We start from the raw sequence: 24598 nt of genomic DNA, 5'->3' as shown, positions 1-24598 counted from the left end.
ATGGCATCAGAGGCAGAGTCCCCGATGATTGCATAATGTTCTGCGAAGGTGTAGACTGATGCATCCATCAACCCTTAACCAGGGGGCAGGTCTAGTCAGGGAGACCAGGGGTTTAAAAAGCCTGCTCCTAAGTGACCAGAGGAGATAGCAAAAAGAAGCAGCTAACAGGGGAGTTTTGCGAAGGAGTTCTCCAGGTGAAGGAGGAGCCTTAGGGTGCACTGAGGATACCTCTTGCACTGAGAATACCTCTCCAGGGGAGAAAACTCCAGTTATTAGGAAGAGACAGGTAATAGTAATAGGGAATTTGATCATTAGAAACAGATAGCTGGGTTTGAAATGACTGGGAGAACTGCATGGTGACTTGCCTTCCAAGTGGGAAGGTTGCAGATCTCTCAAGACATGGGGAGGAGCCTGTGGTCCTGGTACATGGAGGTATCAATAACAAAGGGAAGGATAGGAGAAAGGTCCTGGAGGCCAAATTTAGGCTCATGGTATAACTCATTTGCCTCTCTCCAGTGTCACTATTCTGTAGTATCAAATGTATTTATAGCTAAATATCAATTTAAGTCAAACTTAACAGCATCTCTTTTAACTTGTCAAGATCGTTGTGACCCCGGAAGCCTCTCACTGCCGGCCAGCAGAGGATGCAACATATCGTAACTCATACAAGACCTGACACACTCATTGCCCCACCTCACTATAGTCATAATCTGTATCTAAAAGGTGTCTTGTAAGGTATCCTATATAAACTGGTGACATGCTGGTCATTCATATTATTGTGGGGTGTATGAAGAATTATAAATATGTGCCGGAAATACATTCTCAAAATGTGTTTGGCAGGCAGTGTTTAAGTCATCCTGTTCTGGACAAAGAAACATGGTTCCTCTTGCTTGGATGTTTCTCCAATGTAAACTGAACAAGAGAGACAATTAAATTACTTTTACATGCAAGACAGACAAAGCCATTAGGCAAACCAGTGTGGGGGGTGGCCACTTAATTCTCTCAGTGCGGGATGGACGCTGCAGCTCCAGGAAACCTTCCCACATCCTGAAGCAATATCATTGAACTTTGGAAAATATAAACAAGGACAAAGAGCCATCTTGGGTATCCATTACTGAGCAGATGCAAAATGTCAGAGCTCCTGTACATCTCAGAAAAGTGGAACCTTTTAACAAAGAGGGTTGGAAGTCTCTGAAAACTGAACATAAGTGAGAAACTTGATTAGACCAAGACTGTAGCTTGCTGAAGTTAAATTTAATCACTAGAAAGCATATTTTGGTTGTAACTTTTCATCTCTTTCCCTCTTACTAGACCTCACTTAAATCCTATGGTCTTTGCTAACCAACTTATTTTTAGTTTTACTACAAACCAGCTCAATGCTATACATTTCAAACGAGTGTGGGCTTTCAACTAAACTAGCAGGTTGGTGTTTGTTCTGTGTCTTTGGAGGCAGTGAACTTACTATCTTCTGTGAGGGTCCACTGAGAAGGACTGGATACTGCAGGGGAGCCAGTCTGGGAGGAATTCGGGGCTGGAGGGGCTGTTGGGGTCACCCTTCCAGGCTGGTGGAAGCCAGGGTGAGACCATTGTGCTGTGAGCATGATACTAGTATCAGGGCTCTGAGCCAAGGCCACACCACGGAACCAAGGGTGCAAGGCAGGTGGTGCCAGAACTCCTTACTGGCCCGGGTTGAAACCCAAAGCATCACACTGAGATCTTACACAAAAGTGTACCATTATGGATTTTTTTGGGAAATAAAGACTTGGTATCTTTCCACAAAGTGGGAATTAACTGTTCCAACTCCATACCCCCTTTACCCTTCCAGATAATATGATACTTTTGTAATCCTATATTTTAACTGCCATGCATTTCTAGACAACGTGTGCCCATTTGATAATCTTTCATAATACACATTTCCACAGCTCAAATCTGTCATTAAATCTGATTGTCAACTAAAGCTTTACAAATACAGGTTTCATCTAATTACAACCACTGACAAGGCCCCCACATACTCAATTAAGTACAAAATCAAGCATCCACAAGACTCAAATAGTTGGCAAGGAAGGCAGGGACTCCAGAGTCACACAGGCAGCCATCTCAAAGGAACCACTCTTCATGCACTGGTTGAGACCAGGTCTCCATCCGCCGTTCTTTTTCTGGGTTAAGAAATAGTGAGAATAAACACTGTTCCCTATGTGTTATGATGGTAGTGGTCCCATGGCACCCAAATGTAGGAGGTGGTTTACTTCTTCCCGTAGAGGATGTTTATGAGAGGGGTCACTGAAGAGAGACAGGAAGGGAGAGTGGGTAGGGGGGATGGAGATGAATGGTATTGAATAATCTGTGCTGAGTATTTCTAGAACCCATTTGTCCATGGTGATGGCCTTCCATGCTGAGTAGAAAGGGGTCAAATAGTGTCCAAAATAGGGGTCAATAATGGTTTCAGCACTGAGGAATGGGGGAGGTGTCTCAGGCCCTCGAACAAACCCTCAAAATTATTGTTTTGCAGAGGGTTGCTGGGACACTGATGATTGAGCAGGGAGTGGTCGACACCTTGGAGATCTGTCTGCGTTTTTGTGTATCATATTGTCTCTGTTCCCGGGCGTAGGGGGCAGCTCTTGCAAGCTGGGTTGAATAGTATTTCCCCTGTTTTTTCCTCTGCAGATGTGTATATCCTGAGGGAATGAAGAGTTGCCCTAGACGCCTTCAAGGTGTGAAGGGACTCATCGGTCATCATGGCAAACAACTTCAGACCATTAAAAGGGGGATCCTCCACAGTCGATGTACTTTCCTTGAGAAGCCGGATAAGTGAAGCAATGAAGCCTGACGCATGACTATGGTGGTAGCTTTGGAACGTGCCCCCATATCTGCCACATCTAGAGACGTCTGTAAAGCAATTCTGACTAGGCAATGGCCCTCTGCAATCATCACTTTGAATTGTTCTTTTTTGTCCTCTGGTATATATTCAATAAAGTCTGACATTTTGGAGTACAGTGATTCCTTGCTTAACGTTGTAATCATGTTCCTGAAAAATGCTACTGTAAGCAAAAAGATGTTAAGTTAATCCAATTTCCCCATAAGAATTAAAGTAAATAGAGGGGTTAGGTTCCAGGGAAAAAAATTTCACCAGACAAAAGACATTGCATACAGGATAAGTTTTAAATGATTTTAAACAAACGATGTAATACTGTACTCACCAATGATGATTGTGAAGCTTGGCTGAGGCAGGGGCATAGCGGGGTCGGGGCGTGGGGGCTTGCCTGTTCCCTGGCTGGAATGCCAGGAGGGCAAAATGGGGTGAGTCCCTGCGCCCTGACCCCACTCCCTGGTAGGAGCGTTGGGCGGGCGGAGCAGAGCAAGCCCCCGAACCCTGACCCCGCTCCCCGACTGGAACGCCAGGCAGGTGGGTGGACCAGGGAAAGCCAAACAACCTTATAACGGAACACTGAACGACTTTAAACGAGCATGTTCTCTAATAGATCAGCAACCTAATAACAAAACAATGTTAACCGGGACAAATTTAAGTGAGGCGTTACTGTAATTTGTATGGTCATATTTTTCCATCAGTGCAGCATAGTTAGCAGTTGAAATTGGAAAGTGGCCGATGAACAGGCCTTGCGGTCAAAGCAGTCTAACCGTTTCCATACTTTGTCATAGGGAGTGGATCTGCAGTGGTGTGGGGTGAGAGAACAAAAAGTCCATCCCCTTTGAGTGGACATAATATTTTTTTATCTGCTCTTTTGTAAGTGGGCGGGATAGTTGCCAGGGTCTGCCATATATTTCTTGCTGGTTCCATAAGTGCTTCATTTACTGGAAGTGCAATCTTTGATGATGTTTGCAGAATGTCTAGTAATTTATGTTGGGACACTGGAACCTCCTCTAGAGACTCTAGGGAATCGGTAGTTCTTCTGAACAGCTCTTGAAAGTATCTGAAATCATTGGCTGTTATGGGTGATGGAGGCATCATGGCCTCATCGAAGGAAGAAGAGAAAATGTTGGTTGTTGGGGTAGTTTCTTGTACCAGGGTTTCTTCCTGTTATTCAAAAATTTCACTGAGAGTGGTGGAGGAGATCTAGTCCTCTCTATAGAGTTCGGGAGTCTAGGGTATTGTCTCCTGTATGTCCCCCGGGGTCCCCGTAGGGCCATTATGTAGGGAATGGCATAGATGATGGCATCCATGGGTGCCCATATTGTATCTAGGTGTCAGCTCAGTGGTGATATTTGGGCTGTACAGGTGGACCTAATACCATACTAGTTTGAATGGGAGAGGAATGGCATGATGAGTAAGTGCCCTCTTCTTCATCCTCCCTGGAAAATGGAGGGGCCAGAGGTGAGGTGGGTTGGCATGGGTACCATGTGCACCAGAGTAACATCTGTGCTGAGGAGTGGTGAGTCCGGTGTTGACCAGATGAGTCAGTCCTTGTGGTGAAGGAATTAGTGCAGTACCGATGGTTTCGGTACCGAGACGGTCCAGATGCACTGTGCCATTGCAGCTGGAGACATCTGTGCGGACGTCAGAGCACGCTGCGCCATGGGAGCTGAAGGTGGCGCCGTAGCCTGTGGAGAACCTGTCAGTGTCACACGTTTGGACAGCTCTGTCGGTACTGTGGTGGAGGAGGCAGGCATCTCTTTGCCTCCTGACTGAGCCTGCCCGCTTGTGGTCGCTGGCTTTTTTAGTATGCTACTGGAGCATAGGCACCGACTCCACGGGTGCTCTGGGGCTGCAGCACCCACAGGGAAAAATTGGTGGGTGCTCTGCACCCAACGGCAGCTCCCCGCCCCCCCGCCTTAGCTCACCTCTGCCTCCGCCCCGAGCACGCCGCCACGTCCTGCTTCTCCCCCCTCACTCCCAGCACTTGCACCGCGAAACAGCTGTTTTGCACGGCAAGCCTGGGGGGAGGGGGGAGGAGGCGGGGCTGGGGCAGGGATTTGGGGAGGGGTCCAATAGGGGCAGGGAGGGGCGGAGTTAGGGCGGGGACTTTGGGGCAGGGGTGGAGTAGGGGTGGGGCCGGGGGCGCGAGCACCCACTGGTACCGAAAAAGGTTGGCGCCTGTGTACTGGAGGACCCTGGTGCTTTGTACGTACTCAGCCATGGTACGACTGGTACTGAGGACTGAGAACAAGCCGGAGACCGTTTCTTTTTCAGTGGCTCTTTAAGAGGGGAAGTTGGTCCTTGTTTTCTTGCCATCTTTTTAGAGGAGTGATCTTTCCTCTGTGACACAGGTGAAGTCTGTGTGTCAGAAGTGGTTGTTGGACAACGGCATCCAGAGGGAATCTGCTGACTGGGGTCGGATGCCGAGCGTAGTGACTTCTCCATTAGAATAAGTTTAAGTTTTAAATCTATTGTTTTCCTGGGGCGAGCTTTTAAGTTGTGGCAGCGAGAGCATTCTTGTGGGATGTGTGTCTCAACAAGGCACCAGATGCACTGAGTGTCCATCGGAGATTTGGAATCGCCTCCCACAAAAAAGGCACCTCTTGAAACCCAGTGAACCAGGCATGGCTCCAACCGTAGCGAGTCTGCCATAAGGGTGAAAATGCACTACCCTAGGGGGTAATCAAACTTAAATAACGAGGAAAAAAATTGAGAAAGAAAAAAAAGAAGAAATGGGGATAACGGGGTTAGTGAAATCTAACTAGAGTTCTAAATAGGCCATTCTGATGCTAAAGCTAAGTATCAAGTGTTACGCTTCCGAGAGCAAATGAGAAGGAACCGGGGGGGTCTGGTTGCACAGCACTAGATAGGCATCAACAACAGTGCAAATTGGTGAGGGCACATGTGCGACCCAGACAGTCAATGCTGCTGAAATTCTCCAATCAAAGGTGCAGGGACGCTCATTCACCTGAAGTGGAGCACTGACAGGGACACTCCTCGAAGGAGAATCCTAAATTTCAGCTGACATGCATTTCTAGACAATATGTGTGCCAATTTGATAATCCTCCATAATACACATTTCCACAGCTCAAATCTGTCATTAAATCTAGTTGTCAATTAAAATTTTAGCTCTAAAACTTTACGAATACATTTTTCATCTATTTACAACCACTGACAAGGCCCACATATACTCAATTCAGTACAAAATCAAACATCCACAAGACTCTGAAATAGCGGGCAAGGAAAGCAGGGAGTCTGGAGCCACCCAGGTAATCATCTCAAAGTAACCCCTCTTTATGCACTCAAGTCTTAGTCCCCAGAACCAAAGAAGTTACATAGAGGAGTCTCAGTTCCCTCCAGGTAGCAGTGTTGCATTTCCCACTGATACAGCACACTCTAACAGCTCCAAAGTAGCCTTGTAGAAAGATTTCTAAAAGAGGTTTAACGCTTGCTGGTCCTGGAATGCCAGCTAATTTATAGCCTAATCCATTTGGGCAATCTCTTAATGGAATTTCATTTACAGCCTTATTTTCTCAGTTAACTGAACACCTAAAGTCCTGGCCTAAACTTTCACAGCTGCTTCTTGTAATTCTAAATGATTATTTTTCATGCGCTGACAACCAATCACAGTAGTACTAGGAGTGTGACACATAGCAGTACAGGAATTTATTGACCCTACTCCCATGACCAATGTCAAGCTCACGAAAGTTAGTACCCGTGTCACATAGCAGGAATGAACATTTACTGACTCCACTGGTTACTGTCTGAGCAATGAGTATACCTTTATCTTCAGCGAGGCTGGGCAGTACCGTAGGACATGGCACACTGCAAGCATGACATTGTTAGCTTTACATACAGACACAATGTCTTTGCAGTCCTCAGGTGTTACCTTATAAACCAGAGAAAACAACCCAGTCAGTTATTTCTATTCTGTCTGCATTATGTACCACAGTTACTGCATGAATCCGCTAACTGTCACAACACTTGCAATTTGAAAAATACGTTTTATTAAATATCTTTGTAGGCACTTATGTGCTAAATTGAAATTTTATCTGCAACTGTATGAAAATGGCACTCACCAATAATTCTCTAGTTATGTATACGTTTGCACTATCAATAGAAACTACATTTAACTAGACCAAAGCACTCTCCTGCAGGGTGAAACTTGTCATCCAAGATTTCAGCACATATTTTGATGTTTGGAAGGACCTACCATACTGGATATCAAAGTATCTGACATTAGAGGAAGGGTGGTTTTAAGGCACTACCCTTGGGACTCCTTGATTTTACGACATTCGACTTACGACGAATGGCACTTATGGCGTTTCTGAATCGACCCCCGATTCGACTGATAACAATTGGTTTTGACTTTACGACACTTGTTCCCGCAATGGAGTGCATTGCAGTTCCAAGTTATGACGTTTTGACTTACGATGCAATTTTTCAGGAACCAACTGTGTCATAAGTCCGAGGACTGCCTGTATTGGGATCAACTCCTAGGCTCTGCCAGACTCTGTTACCATGAGTATGTTGCTTCTCTGTGCCTCAATTTCCATCTATAAAATGAAGATAATATTCCTTCTTTTTCCCACACTGTGTCTATCTTGTCTATACTCTTTGAGGGGAAAGATGGTCTCTTCCTACATTTATGTATAACACTGAAAGCACACTAATACAAATATAAACAATAATAAAAGATATGTTATTTATATAGCACCCCAAAACTGGTGAAGATTTAATCCATCTGTAAAGCAACTTCAATAGTACAAACTTGGAAGTGCAAAAACATTTATGTAGAAAGACAGGTAGATTGCAGGAACTGGTGTTCCTCCGACTCTCAGAATTAGCTCCCGTGCCCACTGAAGTCAATGGCAAGGCTCCCACCGACATCAGAGGTGCAGGTTCAGGGTACCTTATTGCAGATAGCAGGACAGTATTAAACCAAACATTTCATTTCTTCTTCTTCTAGATTCTGCAATGAAGTCAAAATCCGGTGCCTAACGTTATGGTCTATTGCCAGAGAAATTACATGATATCATAAATTTAACATGACCACCTTACTGCAAGATCCCAAAGCCAGAGATGTGCTGTAAGGAAGCAAACCTTACACTATAGTTACAGACAGGCAGAATATTATTTATTACATTAACACCGACATGTGCTAGGGCTGTACAAACACACACACACTTTAAGGGAGTTTCTACCCTAAGGAGTTTATATTCTAAGTGAAATGAAAATAGGAAGGATCAGGGCAAGGAAGACTATGTACAATTTTTTTTCCATTTTTTGTTTGTTAAATATAAAAGAATATGGATCAGGGCTTTCATAATTAGCAAATGTAGCAGAAAAGATACTAAGACAAATTGATTGAAGATTTTACCCTGATGTTTGAAAATTATCCCCACTGTTTAAACTTTAACATTATGATCTTGCTTAACTTACTGCCATGGGCTTTTCCAACAAAATGTGGTAGCCTTTGTTAGCAAAAGCTATCGCTGGACCCTAGGAAAAGAGAGAAACCAAAGAGACAAGTTACAAGAAACTAAATGTTTCTCCCTATCATTGTTTACTCACAATTAGAAATAAACAACATTTTTCAGATGAACAGTTTATTCAACAAAATATGCAGTTTCGGGCCACCAAAACTACGTGAGAATTTCACACAACTTCACTAGATAGTTTTGGCCCATAACATTTTCTGGGCTAGATTTGCAAGGGACGTTAGATGTCATTCACAAAACCAAAGGAAGCGGAAATGCCTCCCCCACTCCATAGACCCATGGTACAGGACTTACCTAGGGCCCCGTGTACCCTGGCAAGTTTGCGTGCAGTAAAGCAGCTGTGAGCTCTGTAGCTCCCGAGGTGCACAGACGGCCAAGGAACCGAGTGTGCAGAAACTGTGCAGATGCAGCGCTCTAAGATAACCACCCCGAGGAGGGGCGTAGAGCTTTCTGTGCTGGGGCTTACAGCACTCTGGTGCCAGTGTAGTCGCCGGGGTGATGACACTGCTGCGATTGGCCTCCAGGAGGTGTCCCACAATATCTGTTCTTACCTCTCTGCCCATCGGTTTGAACTCGACTGCCCTGCCCTCAGGTGACCCACTGTCAGCCCCACCCCGGACATTCCTGTGCAAATTTGAAAGTCCCCTTCCTGTTTGCTCGGTGGTACGTGCAGTGGTCTCAGCGCATCTTTCCAGGTGGCCACGCCTGCTCCACGCACCAGGCGGTCCCCTGCTTGGAGCAATGCCAAGCTGCTGGACCTCATCGGGATTTGGGGAGAGGAGGCTGTGCAGTCCCAGCTGCGCTCCAGCCGTTGGAATGATGATACCTACAGACAGATTTCTAGATGCTTGACAGAAAAAGGCCATGACCGGGACACACGGCAGTGCGGGGTCAAAGGGAAGGAGCTGCGGAACGCCTACCGCAAGGCATGGGAGGCAAACTGCCACTCCGGTGCTGCACCCACCAGCTGCCGGTTCTACAAAGAGCTGGAAGCGATACTCTGTGGTGAGCCCACCTCCACTGCAAAGTCCCCTGTGGATACTTCATTGGCTTGCGTGCCAGCTGAGAGTGCACTGAGCCGGGAGGAGGCAATCTTGGATGAAGGAGGGAGGGGAACCCAGAGGCAGAGGATGACTTGGAGGCCAGAGATGCATGCAGTCAGGAGCTCTTTTCTACCCTGGAGGAGCCTAGCCAGTCACAGCGGTTGGATCTTGCCGAAGCACAGACAAGAGAGGAGGCCCCTGGTAAGTGGATCTGAGTTTGGGAATTGCTGATGTGAGATGCTGGGGGCAGGAGGGTTGCAGGAAGCAGGCTTGTCTCCCACCGCATGCCTAGTTTGAGCAGCGGAACAGGCTGTTGATACACTCCCTCACTTCACGGAAATCTCCCTCAGAGATCTCCAGGAAACTCTCGTGGAGACACTGGGCAATCCACTGCCGCAGGTTCCTTGACAGAGCTGCTTTGTTTCTTGCCCTATTAACCATAAATTTCCTGCAGCACTGTGCCATTATGGGTGGGGTGAGGGGACACCATTGCTGCACAGAGGCTAGCTGCATAGGGGCCAGGGCGGAAGCCACAGGCCTGGAGAAAACCCTCCCTTGATTCCCTGCTCACCCTCAGCAGCGAGATATCTTCCATAATGACCACCTCCTGTGGAATGTGTGAGGAGAGGAATGATTATCCGGCCCCCCCTACGGTGCTCGCTGTCCCCAAGTGCCCAAGAGCCATGTGCCCAGTGTACAACAGGGTCCGGGAACAATGATTTACCCTGCCCCTGCAGCTACTCACCATTTTGGGAGTCTTGTGGCTTGTGTGTGCTTGCCTGGGGTCAGCCAATTAGTATCAGGTGTGAGAGTACTGGCTGTGTTTTAAAGCATTGAAACAGTGTTGTCTATGTTGCAAACAATACTGTTTCTGTAAAATGTTGCATTTAAACTTCACAGAGAGGACCTTGGGAGGCCAGCCTCCCTTATGGGCGGCAGAACGGTTGTGAAGAATTAGGAAGCGTCCAAGAAGAACTAAGGAGGACTTTATGCGTGAGGTTATGATGCACTCCGCCGCTGAGAAAAAGGAATTGAAGGAGTGGCAGGACAGCGAGAAGAGGGAACGAAAGGAGAATGCGGCACACCAGAAAGAACCACCGAGCAGCTCGTAATAGTTCTGGAGCGCCAAGCAGACACACTCCAGGTGATACTAGCTGTTCAAACTGAGCAGCTCTGCGCCCGCCCTCCTCTGCAGCCGCTGTCGCAAAACTCTTTCCCATGCGCCCCCCAGACACACACACACACCCCGCCAACACACTCCTATCAACCTCCTGGCTCCACTGTCTACCCGCAGCATTCCACTCCTCCCTCCTCACAGTCCAGCAGTGTGGACTCCCACTACGTACTGCACTCAACACCCATCCCTCTGCAGTTTGGCCCTGCTGACGTACAGCACCCGCTGCATCGTACTCCAAAGGAGAAGGTTGGGTGTGATCCCTGGGCATACACAAATCTGTAGCCATCCCGGGACCCCTCCTCCTCTTGAGACCTTCCGTTCCCCCATCCCCCTCCCTGCTGATGAACTTTTTCATTTGACTCTCTCCTCTGGTTGCTGTCTTTCAATAAAAGAATTGTTTGTTTGAAACCAATCTTTTTTCTATTAAGTGAAAGCAAAATGAGCACTACAAAGCAACATACAATTATGTTAAGGCCCCTTCTTGCATCATGTGCACCATCCACCTCTTAGCATTACAAGCACCGCAATCCCGAGCATAGCAACAAATATTAGTGGCTTTCAGCTTCAGATTTCTGCCTCAAAGCATCCCTGATCCTTGTGGCCCCGTGTTGCGCCCCTCTAATAGCCGTGGTCTCCGGCTGTTCAAACTCAGCCTCCAGGCGCTGAGCCTCTGCGGTGCAACCCTGAGTGAAGCTTTCATTCTTCCCTTCACAAATACTATGGCGCGTACAGCACGCGGCTATAAGCATAGGAATATTGTCATCGGCCATGCCCAGCTTCCCATACAGGCATCACCAGTGGGCTTTTAAATGTCCGAATGCACACTCCACAGTCATTCTGCACTTGCTCAGCCTGTTGTTGAACCTCTCCTTGCTGCTGTCAAGTTGCCCCGTGTAGGGTTTCATGAGCCACAGCATTAAGGGGTAGATGGGGTCTCCCAGGATCACAATGGGCATTTCGACTTCCCCTACGGTGATCTTCTGGTCCGGGAAGAAAGTCCCTGCTTGCAGCTTCTTGAACAGGCTAGTGTTCCAAAAGATGCATACGTCCGGCACCTTTCTGGACCAGCCTGCGTTAATGTCTGTGAAACGCCCACGGTGATCCACAAGTGCCTGGAGAACCACTGAGAAATACCCCTTCCAATTAACGTACTCGGTGGCTAGGTGATCTGGTACCAGAATTGGAATGTGTGTGCTATCTATCACCCCTCCGCAGCTGGGAAGCCCATTTGTGCAAAGCCATCCATAATCTCACACACGTTGCCCAGAGTTACGGTCTTTCGGAGCAGGATGCGATTGATGGCCCTGCACACTTCCATCAACACGACTCCAATGGTCGACTTTCCCACTCCAAACTGGTTAGCAACCGATCGGTAGCAGTCTGGAGTAGCCAGCTTCCACAGCGCAATTGCCACGCACCTCTCCAGCGACAGGACAGCTCTCATTCTCGTGTCCTTGCTCCGTAGGGCTGGGGTGAGCTCATCACACAGTCCCATGAATGTGGCTTTCCTCAAGCAAAAGTTCTGTACCCACTGCTCATCATCCCAGACATGCATCACGATGTGACTCCATCACTCAGTGCTTGTTTCCTGAGCCCAAAAGCAGCGTTCCACTGTGGTCAGCACCTGCGTGAATGCCACAAGCATGTCTCATGTCACAGCTACTACGTGTGGCGAGATCGATGTCACACTCCTCTTGCCTTTGTAGTTTAAGGAATAACTCCACTGCCACTCGTGACATGTTGGTCAGTGTGAACAATATTCTGGTCAACAGCTCGGGATCCATTCCTGCACCCAGAAAGAGGCAGGGCAGGGCGCGCAGTACACAAACCGTTGAAAGATGGCCCCAAATGCGGACGAAAACACAGGGATCGCTGGGATGCGAAGCAATGCATCATGGGGAATTGAGACAAGACCCAGGATGTCCCGCTACCCCTTCTACCTTCCCACAAGTCTTAGTGGCAAAAGAGAAAGAGGTGCCCTGTGGGATAGCTGCCCAGAGTGCACCGCTCCGAATAGTGCCGCAAGTGTGAACACGCTATTGCGCAGGCAGCTGTCAGTGTGAACACACAACAGCGGTTTTCCTTCGGCACTCTCTGAGCAGCACTGTAACTGCCGGTGCTGTAACTTTGCCAGTGTAGACGTGCCGTAGGATGTCTGAGGCCCAGGTTCAAGTCCCCATTCCATCTCATTCAGAGGAGGGATTTGAACTAGGGACTCCCACTTCCAGCAGAATAGTCCAGTGGTTATGGTACTGAGTATTCTGGGATAGCATCAACTCAGTCACTCCTATGGAAGCTGTTACACTTGGTATAAAATACTTAAATAGTCACTGGGGTAGAGACAGAGAATGACACTACAGCCTGCTGGTTAGGAGACTGTCTGGAAGGAGACACCTGCATTCCACTCCCTCCTCCAATAAATTATTAAGCTGTGAGAGACTAAAGTTCAAATCCCTGCTGTAAACCAGGCAGAGTTGAGACATAAGCCCAGGTGTCCCCCACCTCAGGGAAGTGCTCTAACCAAAAGGCTATAGGATATACGGGGGAGGGGGAGGGAAGGGTTGGTTGTCTGAATGGTGTTTTTGTATTTCCTTTGCTCTTCATAAAAAGCTGGCTAAAATCAAAACAAAGTGTTGAATTCAACCCAAATATTTTTCCTTCAGATATTTGTTTCTCTAAGAAAAGTGAAAAAAAAATTCATTTTGGGTTGATCCAAAACAATTTTTATTTTTCAGTATTGACTGTGTTAATGTCATGCCTTTTGCATGCAGCCACTTAAGGTTTGTCTTCTGATTTACATTCTTAATTTGCCTTCCTCTTCCTGCTTCATATAACAACTTCCTGAAGACCTTCTGGGTCTGTAGAACATTCAGACTACCAAGCAGTCTTCCCTTCGTTTGTTTAATTGGATACTGCAGTGTATTGTACTGTTTTATTGCCTTTTCGGCTTGGCATCAGTGGGCTTTGAATGAGATCCTTCAGCTGTAAGCTCTTTGGCACAGTCACTCTTTATATAACCTGTTCTATAAATACATAATCTCAAAAAGTGATTTTCTAGATTTTTTTCTGTTAAAAGGTGATATTCATATCTTCTCTAAGGGGTTATAAATGCTAAGTATGATTATTATTACTAATAGAATATTCCATGTTTTAGTTCACTGACAATACTGCCAAAGTCCTTATGATGTTATAACTTCAATAATACTAGAGTTGATTTTCTAAGGGAAATTTACAGATTGATTTTTTCAGGGGAGGGGGTATTCCTTCTTTGAGCAAGTTAGTGTGGACAGGGGCGAGAAGCTGTAGATGTGATATGTCTTGATTTTAGTCAGGCGTTGGTCATAGTCCCACATGACATTCTCATAAGAAAACTAGGGAAATGTGGTCTACGTGAAATTACTATATGGTGGTTGCACAACTGGTTGAGAGATTGTACTTAAAGAGTAGTTATCATGGTTTGCTGTCAAATTGGGATCGCAGGTCAACTGGGATCCCACAGGGTCAGTTCTGGATCCAATGCTATTCAATAATTTTCATTAATGATTTGGATAATGGAGTTGTGAGCAATGTTCCTTCTAATTTTTTCCATCCGTGTGCGGAATAAATTTTGTTATGTGCACCGAGGTAATGTGCGGCTGTGCACCACCAGTAGAAACAAAAAACCTAGATATAATATATATTTTTAAAAAGTTACCACAGGGATAATTACTCCAGCCAGGACAGGTTAGGTATTTTAGAACTCACTACTCAAAGAATTAAATTAAAGTGTAAGAGAGAAATAAAAATTATGAAATGCGTAGACCAGACAAAAAACTAAAATAACAGCACTTTGAAAGAATAAAATTACAGAGAATATCTGTGCATTGCAGGAAGTACCAAGAAGTAACAACAACAACAACACAAGTATGTGTTGGGGGGTGAGTGTGACAGAGAGAGAGAGAGGGAGAAAGACACATACACACACACAGACCCAGAGTGTTTGCTGGCTGCTGGGGAAGTTTCTGAGAGATACCGTGCGCTGTCTCTTCAAGGCACTCTCACTGAAAGCTCTCCTGCTCCTGAGCCCTGTCCCCCACTCCCCTGCTCTGTGGAGATGGGGTACATAGGCAGGGGGGAGGGGGACAGAGTGTGTGTGTGAGAGACAGAAAGAGAGAGAGAGAGAGATTGTGTGTGCTGGCTGGTGGGGAAGTCTCTGAGAGACCGTGCGCTGTCTCTTTAAGGCTCTTACTGCCCAGAAGGTTCGTTCAGACCTCAGAAGCTCTCCTGCTTAGAGTCCTGAGCCCTGTCCTCTGCTCTGCGGAGATGGGGTATAGGGGCAGGGCACACCCTCACATCAGCATCCCCTCCACTCCCTGGCTCTGCACAGCCAGCAGGAGGGTCCCTGGAGCAACTGGCCAGGGGCTCCAAGGCAGAGGGCAGGAGCAACGTGGCTGCAAAGCAGGGGGGGCAGGGGCACCTGAACACACCCTGCTGGATGTGATAATCAAGTGTGCAGCACTTGAATCACTCCTGGGCGGCTGCCCGACCACGCAGCTTAGAGGGATCACAGGTTGCAAGTACACTTATAAAATTTGTGGATGACACCAAGCTGAAAGGGGTTGCAAGCACTGTGGAGGACAGGATTAGAATTCAGAACAACACTGACAAACTGGAGAATTGGTCTGAAATCAACAAGATGAAATTCAATAACGACAATTGCAAAGTACTACACATGGGAAAGACAAATCAAATGCACAACTATAAAGCAGGGACTAATTGGTTAGGCAGCAGAATGGCAGAAGAGGATCTGGGGATTATAGCAGGTCACAGACTGCATTTGGGCTAACAATGCAGGGCAGCTGCAAAGAAAGGCTACTAGTCTGGAGCACACTGACAGGAGTTTTCGGAGCCCAGTTCAGAAGCCAGGCTTCAGGCTTGCTCCTTCATCAAGAGCTTGAACATTATTTCCTTGTTTTTACGAGATCTGCTCTTGAACAAGGAGCAGACAATACACTTAGCCTGTATATAGGTGTCTCCCAAACAGACACGAGAGTGTCCACCACTTACTGGGACAGCCTGCCAGCAGAAAAGACAATGTTTAAAGCCTGGAGATCTCCTCGTTAATTAAAATCCAAAACCAACCCTAAAATGGGGAACCGGCAAAGGGGGAACAGCAAACTCCAAACTCAACTCACTGCACTAAGTAAAAGTAAAGCAGGCATGCTTGTGGCTCCATCTCAGGCCAAAGGTGGCTGAGAAGGAACAGAGGGCAGTTTTCCCGCACAGCCCTACGTATCCCATATGGGTCATCAGGATGTGGGGGGCACATGTGTGGGTAAAATGGGCACTGCTACCAAAATTCTCCAATCAAAGGCATGGGGGCGGATACTCACAAGAAGACCAGTTGTCCTACCTTCACTGGACATGGAGAACAAGGGACAGGCTTAAACTGCAGTAAGGGAGATTTAGGTTAGGTATTAGGAAAAACTTTCTAGCTATAAGGGTAGTTAAGCACTGGAATAGTTTCTCAAGAGAGATTGTAGAAGAGGGGTGGGCAAACATTTTGGCCCGAGGGCCACATCTGGGTATGGAAATTGTATGGAGGGCCATAAATGTTCACAAAATTGGAGTTGGGGTGCGGGAGGGGGTGAGGGCTCTGGCTGGGCGTGCGGGCTCCTGGGTGGGGCCAGAAATGAGGAGTTCAGGTGCAGGAGGGGGCTCTGGGCTGGGGCGGGGGGATGGAGTGCATGGTAAGGGATCCGGCTGAGGGTGCAGGCTCTGGAGTGGGGCTGGGGATGAGGGGTTTGGGGTGTAGGAGGGTGCTCCGGGCTGGGATCGAGGGGTTCAGAGGGTGGGACGGGGATCAGGGCTGGGGCAGGAGGTTGGGGCGCAGGGGGTTGCTCAGGAATGCAGGCTCGGGGCAGCGCTTACTTCAAGCAGCTCCCAGAAGCGTGGCCAAGTGGCTCTGCTTCGCGCTGCCCCATCTGCAGGCGCTGCCCTGCAGCTCCCATTGGCTGTCGTTCCTGGGAAATGGGAGCTGCGGGGGCGGCCCTTGGGGCAGAGGCAGAGTGTGGAGTGGACACCCTGGCTGCCCCTACGCATAGAAGCTGAAGTGGGGACATGCCACTGCTTCCAGAAGCCACACAGAGCGGCCCCTGACCCTGCTCCCTGGCTGGAGCACCTGAGCGGGACAAGCCCCATATCTCGCTCCCCAGCAGGAGCTCGAGGGCTGTATTAAAACGGCTGGTGGGCCAGATGCGGCCCACGGGCCATAGTTTGCCCACCCCTGTTGTAGAATCCCCATCATTGGAGATTTTTTAAGAACAGGCTGGACAAACAACTGTCAGGGGCAGTCTATGTTTACTTGATCCTGATGCACCGCTGCGGGTGGGCCTTGATTACTTCTCAAGTTCCCTTGCAGCCCTACACTTCTACAATTCTATGTGTAAAATTTTAAAACTCTCATTTAAATTCCTGACCTTTTGATTCTGCTAAAAACCAGATGGTGCCAGTGATATCTTCTCCCCAGTGTGGTGACTTCAGGGAGCCTGTACAACTTATACGTTCTGCTTGATATTATAAAACTGCTGTATCATGTAAGGCCTCTGTGCCTCTGGCCATGCCTACGCTACAGAGCCTATGGCAGCAGAGGAATGCCAGCACAGCCCCCTAGCATAGACACACTCTACAATGACATATTTTATTCTGGCATATGATCACCACTTTCCTGAATGACATTTGCTACATCAACAGAAGCACTCTTCTGTTGACACAGTTGCATCTATATTGTCAGCACAGCTATGTTGGTGAGGGGTGCATTTTTTTTCACACCCCCTGACATAGATATGCCAGCGTAACTTCTAAGTGAGAACAAAATCTGTGTATCCACCATAGCCAACAAGTATTTTCCTCATCTGGGAGGTACAATGGTGGAACTCAGTGACCATCTATTCGGGATGAAGCACCTCGGGACAATGGGCTTGCTCAAGCTGCTCGTGTCTGAAGTGATGGGGGAAGTGGGGTGAGGTGGGGGTGGAGGGGAAGAAATGGTAGAAGAGAGAGAAGTGACCAAGCAAGAGGTTGCAAAAGCATTAACTGGAGGAAGGCTCCAGGAAATGCACAGGAAGTTTTGGGCAAGAAAGGGGAAGGAGAAAACCAGTCAAGGGGAGGTAGTAAACTGAGCAAGACACTCCAGCTTTCAGAATCCAAGCCGTGCAACGGCCCCGGATACCATGACCCCAGCCCAGAGAACATTCCAGTGTGGTGAGGAAACTGAAAAGGTAAATGCATGAAGGGTTTATTATTTCAATATAGATTATTAGCATGAGAAATACATGAAAAAAGAGCAAAAGCATCGGAGAACCCTGCGCAAAGCGTCTATGAGTTTATAAATCACACCCACCCCGCGGCCCCTTCAGGTGGGGATCTGACAGAGGGTGTGTTCAAGCTGCGGGAGGAGGAGTCTGAGGGCTGGTTCTAGGGGCTGGGCCAGGGAACGCGGGACAGAAGATTGGCTGCTTGAGAATGAGGCCGGAGGCCCTAAGACAGCGGCTCTGGCAAAGCTCTGTTAAGGCTCTAGGGGTTTAAGACACCTGGGGATTCAGCAGCTGGCCCCATCACGGCAAGCTGGTGAGCCGGGGGGGCCCAACTGGACATCGGGAAAGGCTGTCATCATTTAATGGGTTAGGTGTTAAGTTCCGGATTTTAATTTTTCTAACTAAGAGGCTATTGGTAGAGAATGACTTAAGTCCTGGCATTGAATGTTCATGCATGTTCATATTTTCCAAGTGCATATCAAACCTGCAGTGAGAAAGAATGGATCGAAGTCGTGAACAAACCAAGGTTGGAAAGACAGAGCTAGGTGAACGATGTACACTTTACAATCTGGGGCTCTCCTTTGTTATTCCAGTTATGATTTTTGTGTAATGCTCAAGAAGTCCATAGTACCTTATGCAGTCTATCGGGTGTTGCTATTATAACAGCATCCGCAAACCTCTCTCTCTCCATGGCTACTTTCCAGTCTGAAGAAAAAGAGATTTAAAATAGTGAATCAACTAATGTCTGTAGCTGAGACAGCCTTTATGTTACAAAAGTGAGCAAGTATAAAAAAAGGAAAAATATTATTTCACATTAAAAAGAATAGAACAAACTATTTGTTACTACAGTGCAAGTTTTATATACACCTCTTGAATTAATTCTAGGCTCAATTCCAAGTAGTCTGTTACACTAAAACTGATTCTGTAATTAAGGCTGAGACAGTATTTTAATGCCCCCTCTGCATTCACTGAAGTCAATTAAAATAGAATGAGCCTAAGATCCTGTTTCAGATACTTAACTTTCTGAAACAATTAACATGACACATTAAGGGACAAAAGGTTACAGCTCAAAGGAAATTTTTAGAAAGCCTGAATAAATGCTCTGAGCTCTTTTTAAAAATGTTTCACCACATTTCTAAAATGTTTCATTGTGACTTTCTAAAAGTCACAAAATAAAGGACAATTATATTAACGTGGAAAAACAATTATTTTATCAATCAAAACAAAGATTAATATATTTAAATATACACAAAGCCGCTACATGCATGGCTTACTTAATTGCACAGTATCATGTCATACAGGATTACTCTGACATTGCTCTTTAAAGCAAGTGTATTAGACTGAAAAGCCAGTGATAGAATTAGTAACTGTAGGTAGTGGAAATATTCTTTTGCCTATCACTTTTGGAGGCAGATATTCCATTTATGGTATTTTTGTAACACAAATCCACCTCACTTCAGTGTTAGTTTTAGAGGGTTGTGATGATCTACAGTGACTTTTTCCATCTTTTGCACAAACTACTCCTTGCAGTTGATCTATGGAGTACTTGCCCCAGAACGAAATCTGTCCGGCAGTATTCCTGTTATTAGATCTTCCCAGGAAGTTCAAAACCTGATACCTATACTACCTAAATTCATAGATGGCAACTCTTAATAGGGATGCAGAAAATAAAAGATGCGTATTAGCTAGTTTCTCCCTTATTTTTGCCAACCGTAGCTTTAATACCTTTATATTTTTGTATGTATTGACCCACTGGGCACCCCCAAAAATAGTATACTTTTGATAAGCAATTCAAAGTGTTCATTGTAGGCCTGTACTTAAATAAAATGGATTTTTAAGACGTGTTTAGATGCTTCTTTTCTACTTAACTTAAAACAACTTCACTTTAGAACTTAAAATTTGGCTTGTATGCAGCTCTTACTGAGAAATACCTATACGTAATTTGCTATATTTGAAGACATTGCTAAACAGAATCAGATGCAGTGAACGTCACATAATGTGGATTCACACAGACTGCATGCACTCTTCCAGATGCACACTGAAATAGGCACAGTTGTGTTATTTCAAAGATCCAACCATCAAAAAAGTTTTTCCCCCTTATACTCCTAACTTCTGTCAGACATACTGAAATGCAGAAAGCCACAATAATCATTACTATGAAGTTTCCACCACTGCAGGTTTGCTTAAATCAAATTCCATCATTTTATCAAGATCTAAAGATTCCCTCACTAAGCAGATCCCAGCCTAAACTCACATACTTTCCTTCAAAACAATAGTTCACTATTTTTATTCAGTACAGTGGAACCCCAATTATCCAATCTTATCCAGATCAGATAACCAAAAATCCAGGTAAACCAGATAATGGCCACCAGGTGCTGACAGCCTGAGCCCCAGCCACTCGGGGGGCTGACAGTGGTTGAGTTAATAAGGAGAGCCAGAAAATGGAGTACTCCTGGGGGAATTCTGTGCCACTGCACACACACAGAATTAATGTCCCCTGCAGATTTTTTTGCTTCCCTGCAGAAAAATTATTTCTGACAGGGAAGTAAATGGATGCCACAAGAGAGGTCATGCGCCCCTCCCTGGCAGCATAGGCACATCTTTCAGGCACCCGGAGCAGCTTGCAGAGACGGAAATCACCACTGGGTGTGTGTGTGTGTACAGGGCTTGGCAGGCATGCATGAAGGAGGAGACATCAATCAATGCCGGGGAGGGTTAGGGGGGCTGGGCGTGTCAGTGAACGAGACTCTGTCCCTCTCGCTCGCTACTGCGGCACACCCGGTACGGGAGGCAGGGCTTTGGGGATATTTCTGAGGCGGTAAGCATGAGGCAGGCACTGTCAGAGCAGAATATAGCAGCCTGCCTGCTTAGTGAATTCCCCCAGGAATATAAAACAGGTGTAAAAGATTTAAAGGTCCTTAACATTGCCAGAGTGGTGTAAAGGAGCTTTTATTGTAAACGACAGTATAGCCTTATAAATGCTTTAGTCAATATAAATGGTATAAATTTTTGAACTGAAAAACGTTCTTATCAAAATGTGCTCCATGAACTGTTTACTATTGACCTTTTTGGCAATGGTGAGTAGCCAATATAAATTTTGATTCTAAAGCCCTCACTTGCACTTCAGTTGCCTATGATATAATTCTGAGCATATGGCTGCATATATTTATTGACTAATAACTAGGAACAAAACTAGCTACATTACTATTAGACAAAGGCAATTTGGAGATTTCCTCCAGTGCTCTCCACTCCTATTCTCCATCCATCGTATTGTAGTTTAAAAAAATTACCAAAATAATTGAAACTCGCATGATTATATTGCGTTATTTTGACAAATAAAATATGCAGAATTTTAAAATGTGTGCAGAATTTTTAATTTTTTGGTGCAGAATTTTCCCAGGAGTAAATGGAGACTCAGTGAAGCAGGGGTCTACTGTATTTAAAAGGGTTTAGATGTCAGTGGTAGACATCACATTATGGGTTTTATTATTGTTCTCACAGCAAAAACATTTAGCTATTACTGTAGAATAAAATGTCACAAAAGGAAGACTTGAGCAGATTACCTAAATATGGCAATAGTGGTTGTTTCTATGATCCACTATAAGTAATTTTGCTCTAACATGTACAGTCACCAAGGGAACATCATCCTTCTGAAGATGAGAAGTTATAGTTTTTTTAAACTATGTCAAGACTGCTCAAAGCCCTGAATGGGCATTTTTTGATTTTTTTTTAAAAATACAAAATAAAATTATATTCCATAAATACAAACCCCAGATGTATGTCCTAAAAGGCTCCCCAATATAAACTAATATTAGTGTTTGGATATATAGAAATATATTTCATTAATTTAGTCTTTCATAATATGGCTTATAGAACAAGACAGTGAGGCAAATATTACCATTAAATACATTTTTCTTGTCAATGCAGTGAATCTTCTGAAGGTCATTTCTAGCAAAAGCATGAGGATCTGCAACTCCAACTACCTAAAAAAAGAAGAACATTGTTATGTTCTGCAAAGGACTGTGGGAGTGTCAATACCAGAAAAATGTTAACAAAAGAATTCAGAGAACAGCAACAAAGTGATTAGGCAGATGAAGACATTGACTAAGGTGAAAATATTCCAGGAACTAAGTACAACCTGGTTTAACAGCTATATGGGAAGAGGATAATCATTTACAAGTAAAATAGGGTTTACACATAAAGGAGGAAGACGAATTATTTAGGACAGCATAATTAAGATTACATACAAAAAGCCAAGTTCGTGGTTATAAAGTTAAACACCCAAAAGTTAGTAAATGCCAGATTTACAGTCACCCATGAAACCTTAATTTCGCTCCCCTATGCATCTATCTTGTGCAATGGTTACTCCTGGGGGAATTCTGTGCCAAAAATTTAAAAATTATGTACATAATATTTGAAAATTCTGCAAAAGTCTGCATATCTTATTTGTGAAAATAACACAATATAATCATGCCAGTTTCAATTATTTTGGTAATTTATTTCTAAATATCTGTCAGCAAGTATGTCTGTAACAATACAGACCCCCCCTCCCCCCCAAAAAAAAGATTTTGGTAATTTTTTTTTTTTTAACAAATAGATTCCTTTCTAGACATATTAATACAGAACTTTGTGTAATTCATTTAAATTACAATACAGAACTGTATTTCCTGCACCTGTCAGAAGCAGTGAAAAGGCTTGGGGGAGTCAGAGGGAGGAGCAGAGGGAGGGGGAAGGAGCCTAGGAGTGAACCTAGCGGGTGTTGGGTGTGATGGGTTTTTGGGGGGATGGAGGCTGGGATTGTTGGGGAGTTGGGAAGTCTCCCCCATGCAGATCCTGGCTGACCTCAAGCCTCTCCCATTCAGTCAGCCATGTCTGCCCTTGTCCCTGCACCCCCATCGGTCTCAGCAGCCCTCCCCGCCCCATCCCCAGGCTCAATGCTGTCAGCCCACTAGCTCCTGAGCCCATTCCCCAGTCTGTTCCCCCCCCCAGCTATTCCAAACCCCAGTCTGTGACCCCCCAGCAGTCCTGTGTTCCCCACTCTGCCCTAACCTGGTTCTGCAGGCAGGGTGCTGTGAACAACTTCTACTCCTGAAGGAATTCTGCACCATTGAGCATAGAATTTTGTATTTTCCTGCATAAAATATATTTTGCCTAAGAAGTGCTGCAGTCCTGCCTTTTGCCCACCAGAAGCTGCTCTGGCACCAGACCAGCCGGCATGAATGCAGCCGACTGTTCGGCTCCACAATGGCTTCTGGTGGGCAAAAGCCAAAACTGCAGCACTTCTGAGGTAAAATGTACTTTATGCAGGAAAATACACAATTATATGAGACAGAGGAATTCTGCATGTCCGCTGATGCGCAGAATTCCCTCAGGAGTAAGTGATGGAGACAGGTATCCTACGATAATAGCGTGCTATCATCGTAAAGATCAGAATGCATACACACAAGGGGGACAAATGAAGGTTGCCGAGGCAGCCATAGGCCTGGGATTTTTTTAACATCTGAGCGCATAACTTGGCAACCTAAAGAGTTCCCTCCTTCCCTGTATGTAAATACATAAGGTATTTTTAAAAGGTAAAAACAAATTATGTTATGTACAACTGCATAATCATCAATAGGATTTGAACCCTGAACCTTAGCCAGTCCTGTAGCACAAGCTTTGCCTAGGTTAGCTGGCAGCAAGAGAAGACTGCTAGCTTCAGGGTTATGGGCCATTGGGGACATGTGCTGAACTGGGAGGGGTGTGGTCAGGGGAACCCACCTTAGGCCCACCCTTTCCCCACTTCCAGCCACTACAGCTGCTCCCAGGCATTCCCAGGGAAGTATGTGCGAGGGCTTCTGTTGTGATGGTGTGGGCCAGGCTCGTTAGAGTTCTCATTGACTGGTAAGTATTAAAACATGTTGATTTACAACTAAGTATCACCTTTGCATTAAGTCTGGTATTTCTTTTTGCTAACCAGGAGGATACATCATATCAATTTATTTAAGCAATTATATAATTTAACTTTACATTTATTCAGATTCATAATTTGTACTTTTTTACTATGTCAGAAAACGGTGAATGATGCATTTCTTATTTACTAGGTGATTAGTTGTTTACTTGTATGCAGTGTTGTTGTAGCCATGTTAGTCCCAGGATAGTAGAGAGACAAGGTGGGGTATAACTCTGTAAGTGTCTACACTAAAATGTTACTCCCACTGCAGTACCTCACCCACTATACCAGGGGTGGACAAATTTTTTGGCCCGAGGGCCACATCAGGGCTGCAAAACGGTATGGAGGGCTGGGTAGGGAACGGTGTGCCTCCCCAAACAGCCTGGCCCCTGCCCGCTATCTGACCCCTCCCACTCCCCACTCCCTGACTGCCTCCCTGAGAATCATAGAATATCAGGGTTGGAAGGGACCCCAGAAGGTCATCTAGTCCAACCCCCTGCTCGAAGCAGGACCAATTCCCAGTTAAATCATCCCAGCCAGGGCTTTGTCAAGCCTGACCTTAAAAACCTCTAAGGAAGGAGATTCTACCACCTCCCTAGGTAACGCATTCCAGTGTTTCACCACCCTCTTAGTGAAAAAGTTTTTCCTAATATCCAATCTAAACCTCCCCCACTGCAACTTGAGACCATTACTCCTCGTTCTGTCATCTGCTACCATTGAGAACAGTCTAGAGCCATCCTCTTTGGAACCCCCTTTCAGGTAGTTGAAAGCAGCTATC

The 24598-nt window shown here is 45.8% G+C and overlaps 1 protein-coding gene across 8 annotated transcripts in view; it reads right to left on the bottom strand.

Moving 5' to 3' along the window:
- The window catches only part of LOC311528292 (2,7-anhydro-N-acetylneuraminate hydratase-like), a 63797-nt gene that overhangs the window by 23826 nt on the left and 15373 nt on the right, over nt 1-24598 (bottom strand). For 5 of the 8 annotated variants that reach the window (XM_084643134.1, XM_084643141.1, XM_084643135.1 and 2 more), the window contains exons 3-6: nt 21787-21871; nt 18520-18593; nt 8315-8374; nt 6654-6761 (exon numbers count right to left, since the gene is read on the bottom strand). In XM_084643134.1, the coding sequence (XP_084499260.1) occupies nt 6654-6761; nt 8315-8374; nt 18520-18593; nt 21787-21871 (327 nt within the window). The remainder of the gene's footprint in view (nt 1-6653; nt 6762-8314; nt 8375-18519; nt 18594-21786; nt 21872-24598) is intronic. The other 3 variants (XM_084643139.1, XM_084643138.1, XM_084643140.1) reach the window with 3 other exon arrangements.

Source organism: Lepidochelys olivacea, assembly GCF_965140295.1.
Source record: "Lepidochelys olivacea isolate rLepOli2 genome assembly, chromosome: 11".
In the NCBI taxonomy this organism is placed as follows: Eukaryota; Metazoa; Chordata; order Testudines; family Cheloniidae; genus Lepidochelys; species Lepidochelys olivacea.
This window is presented reverse-complemented; position numbering and strand designations above follow the sequence as displayed.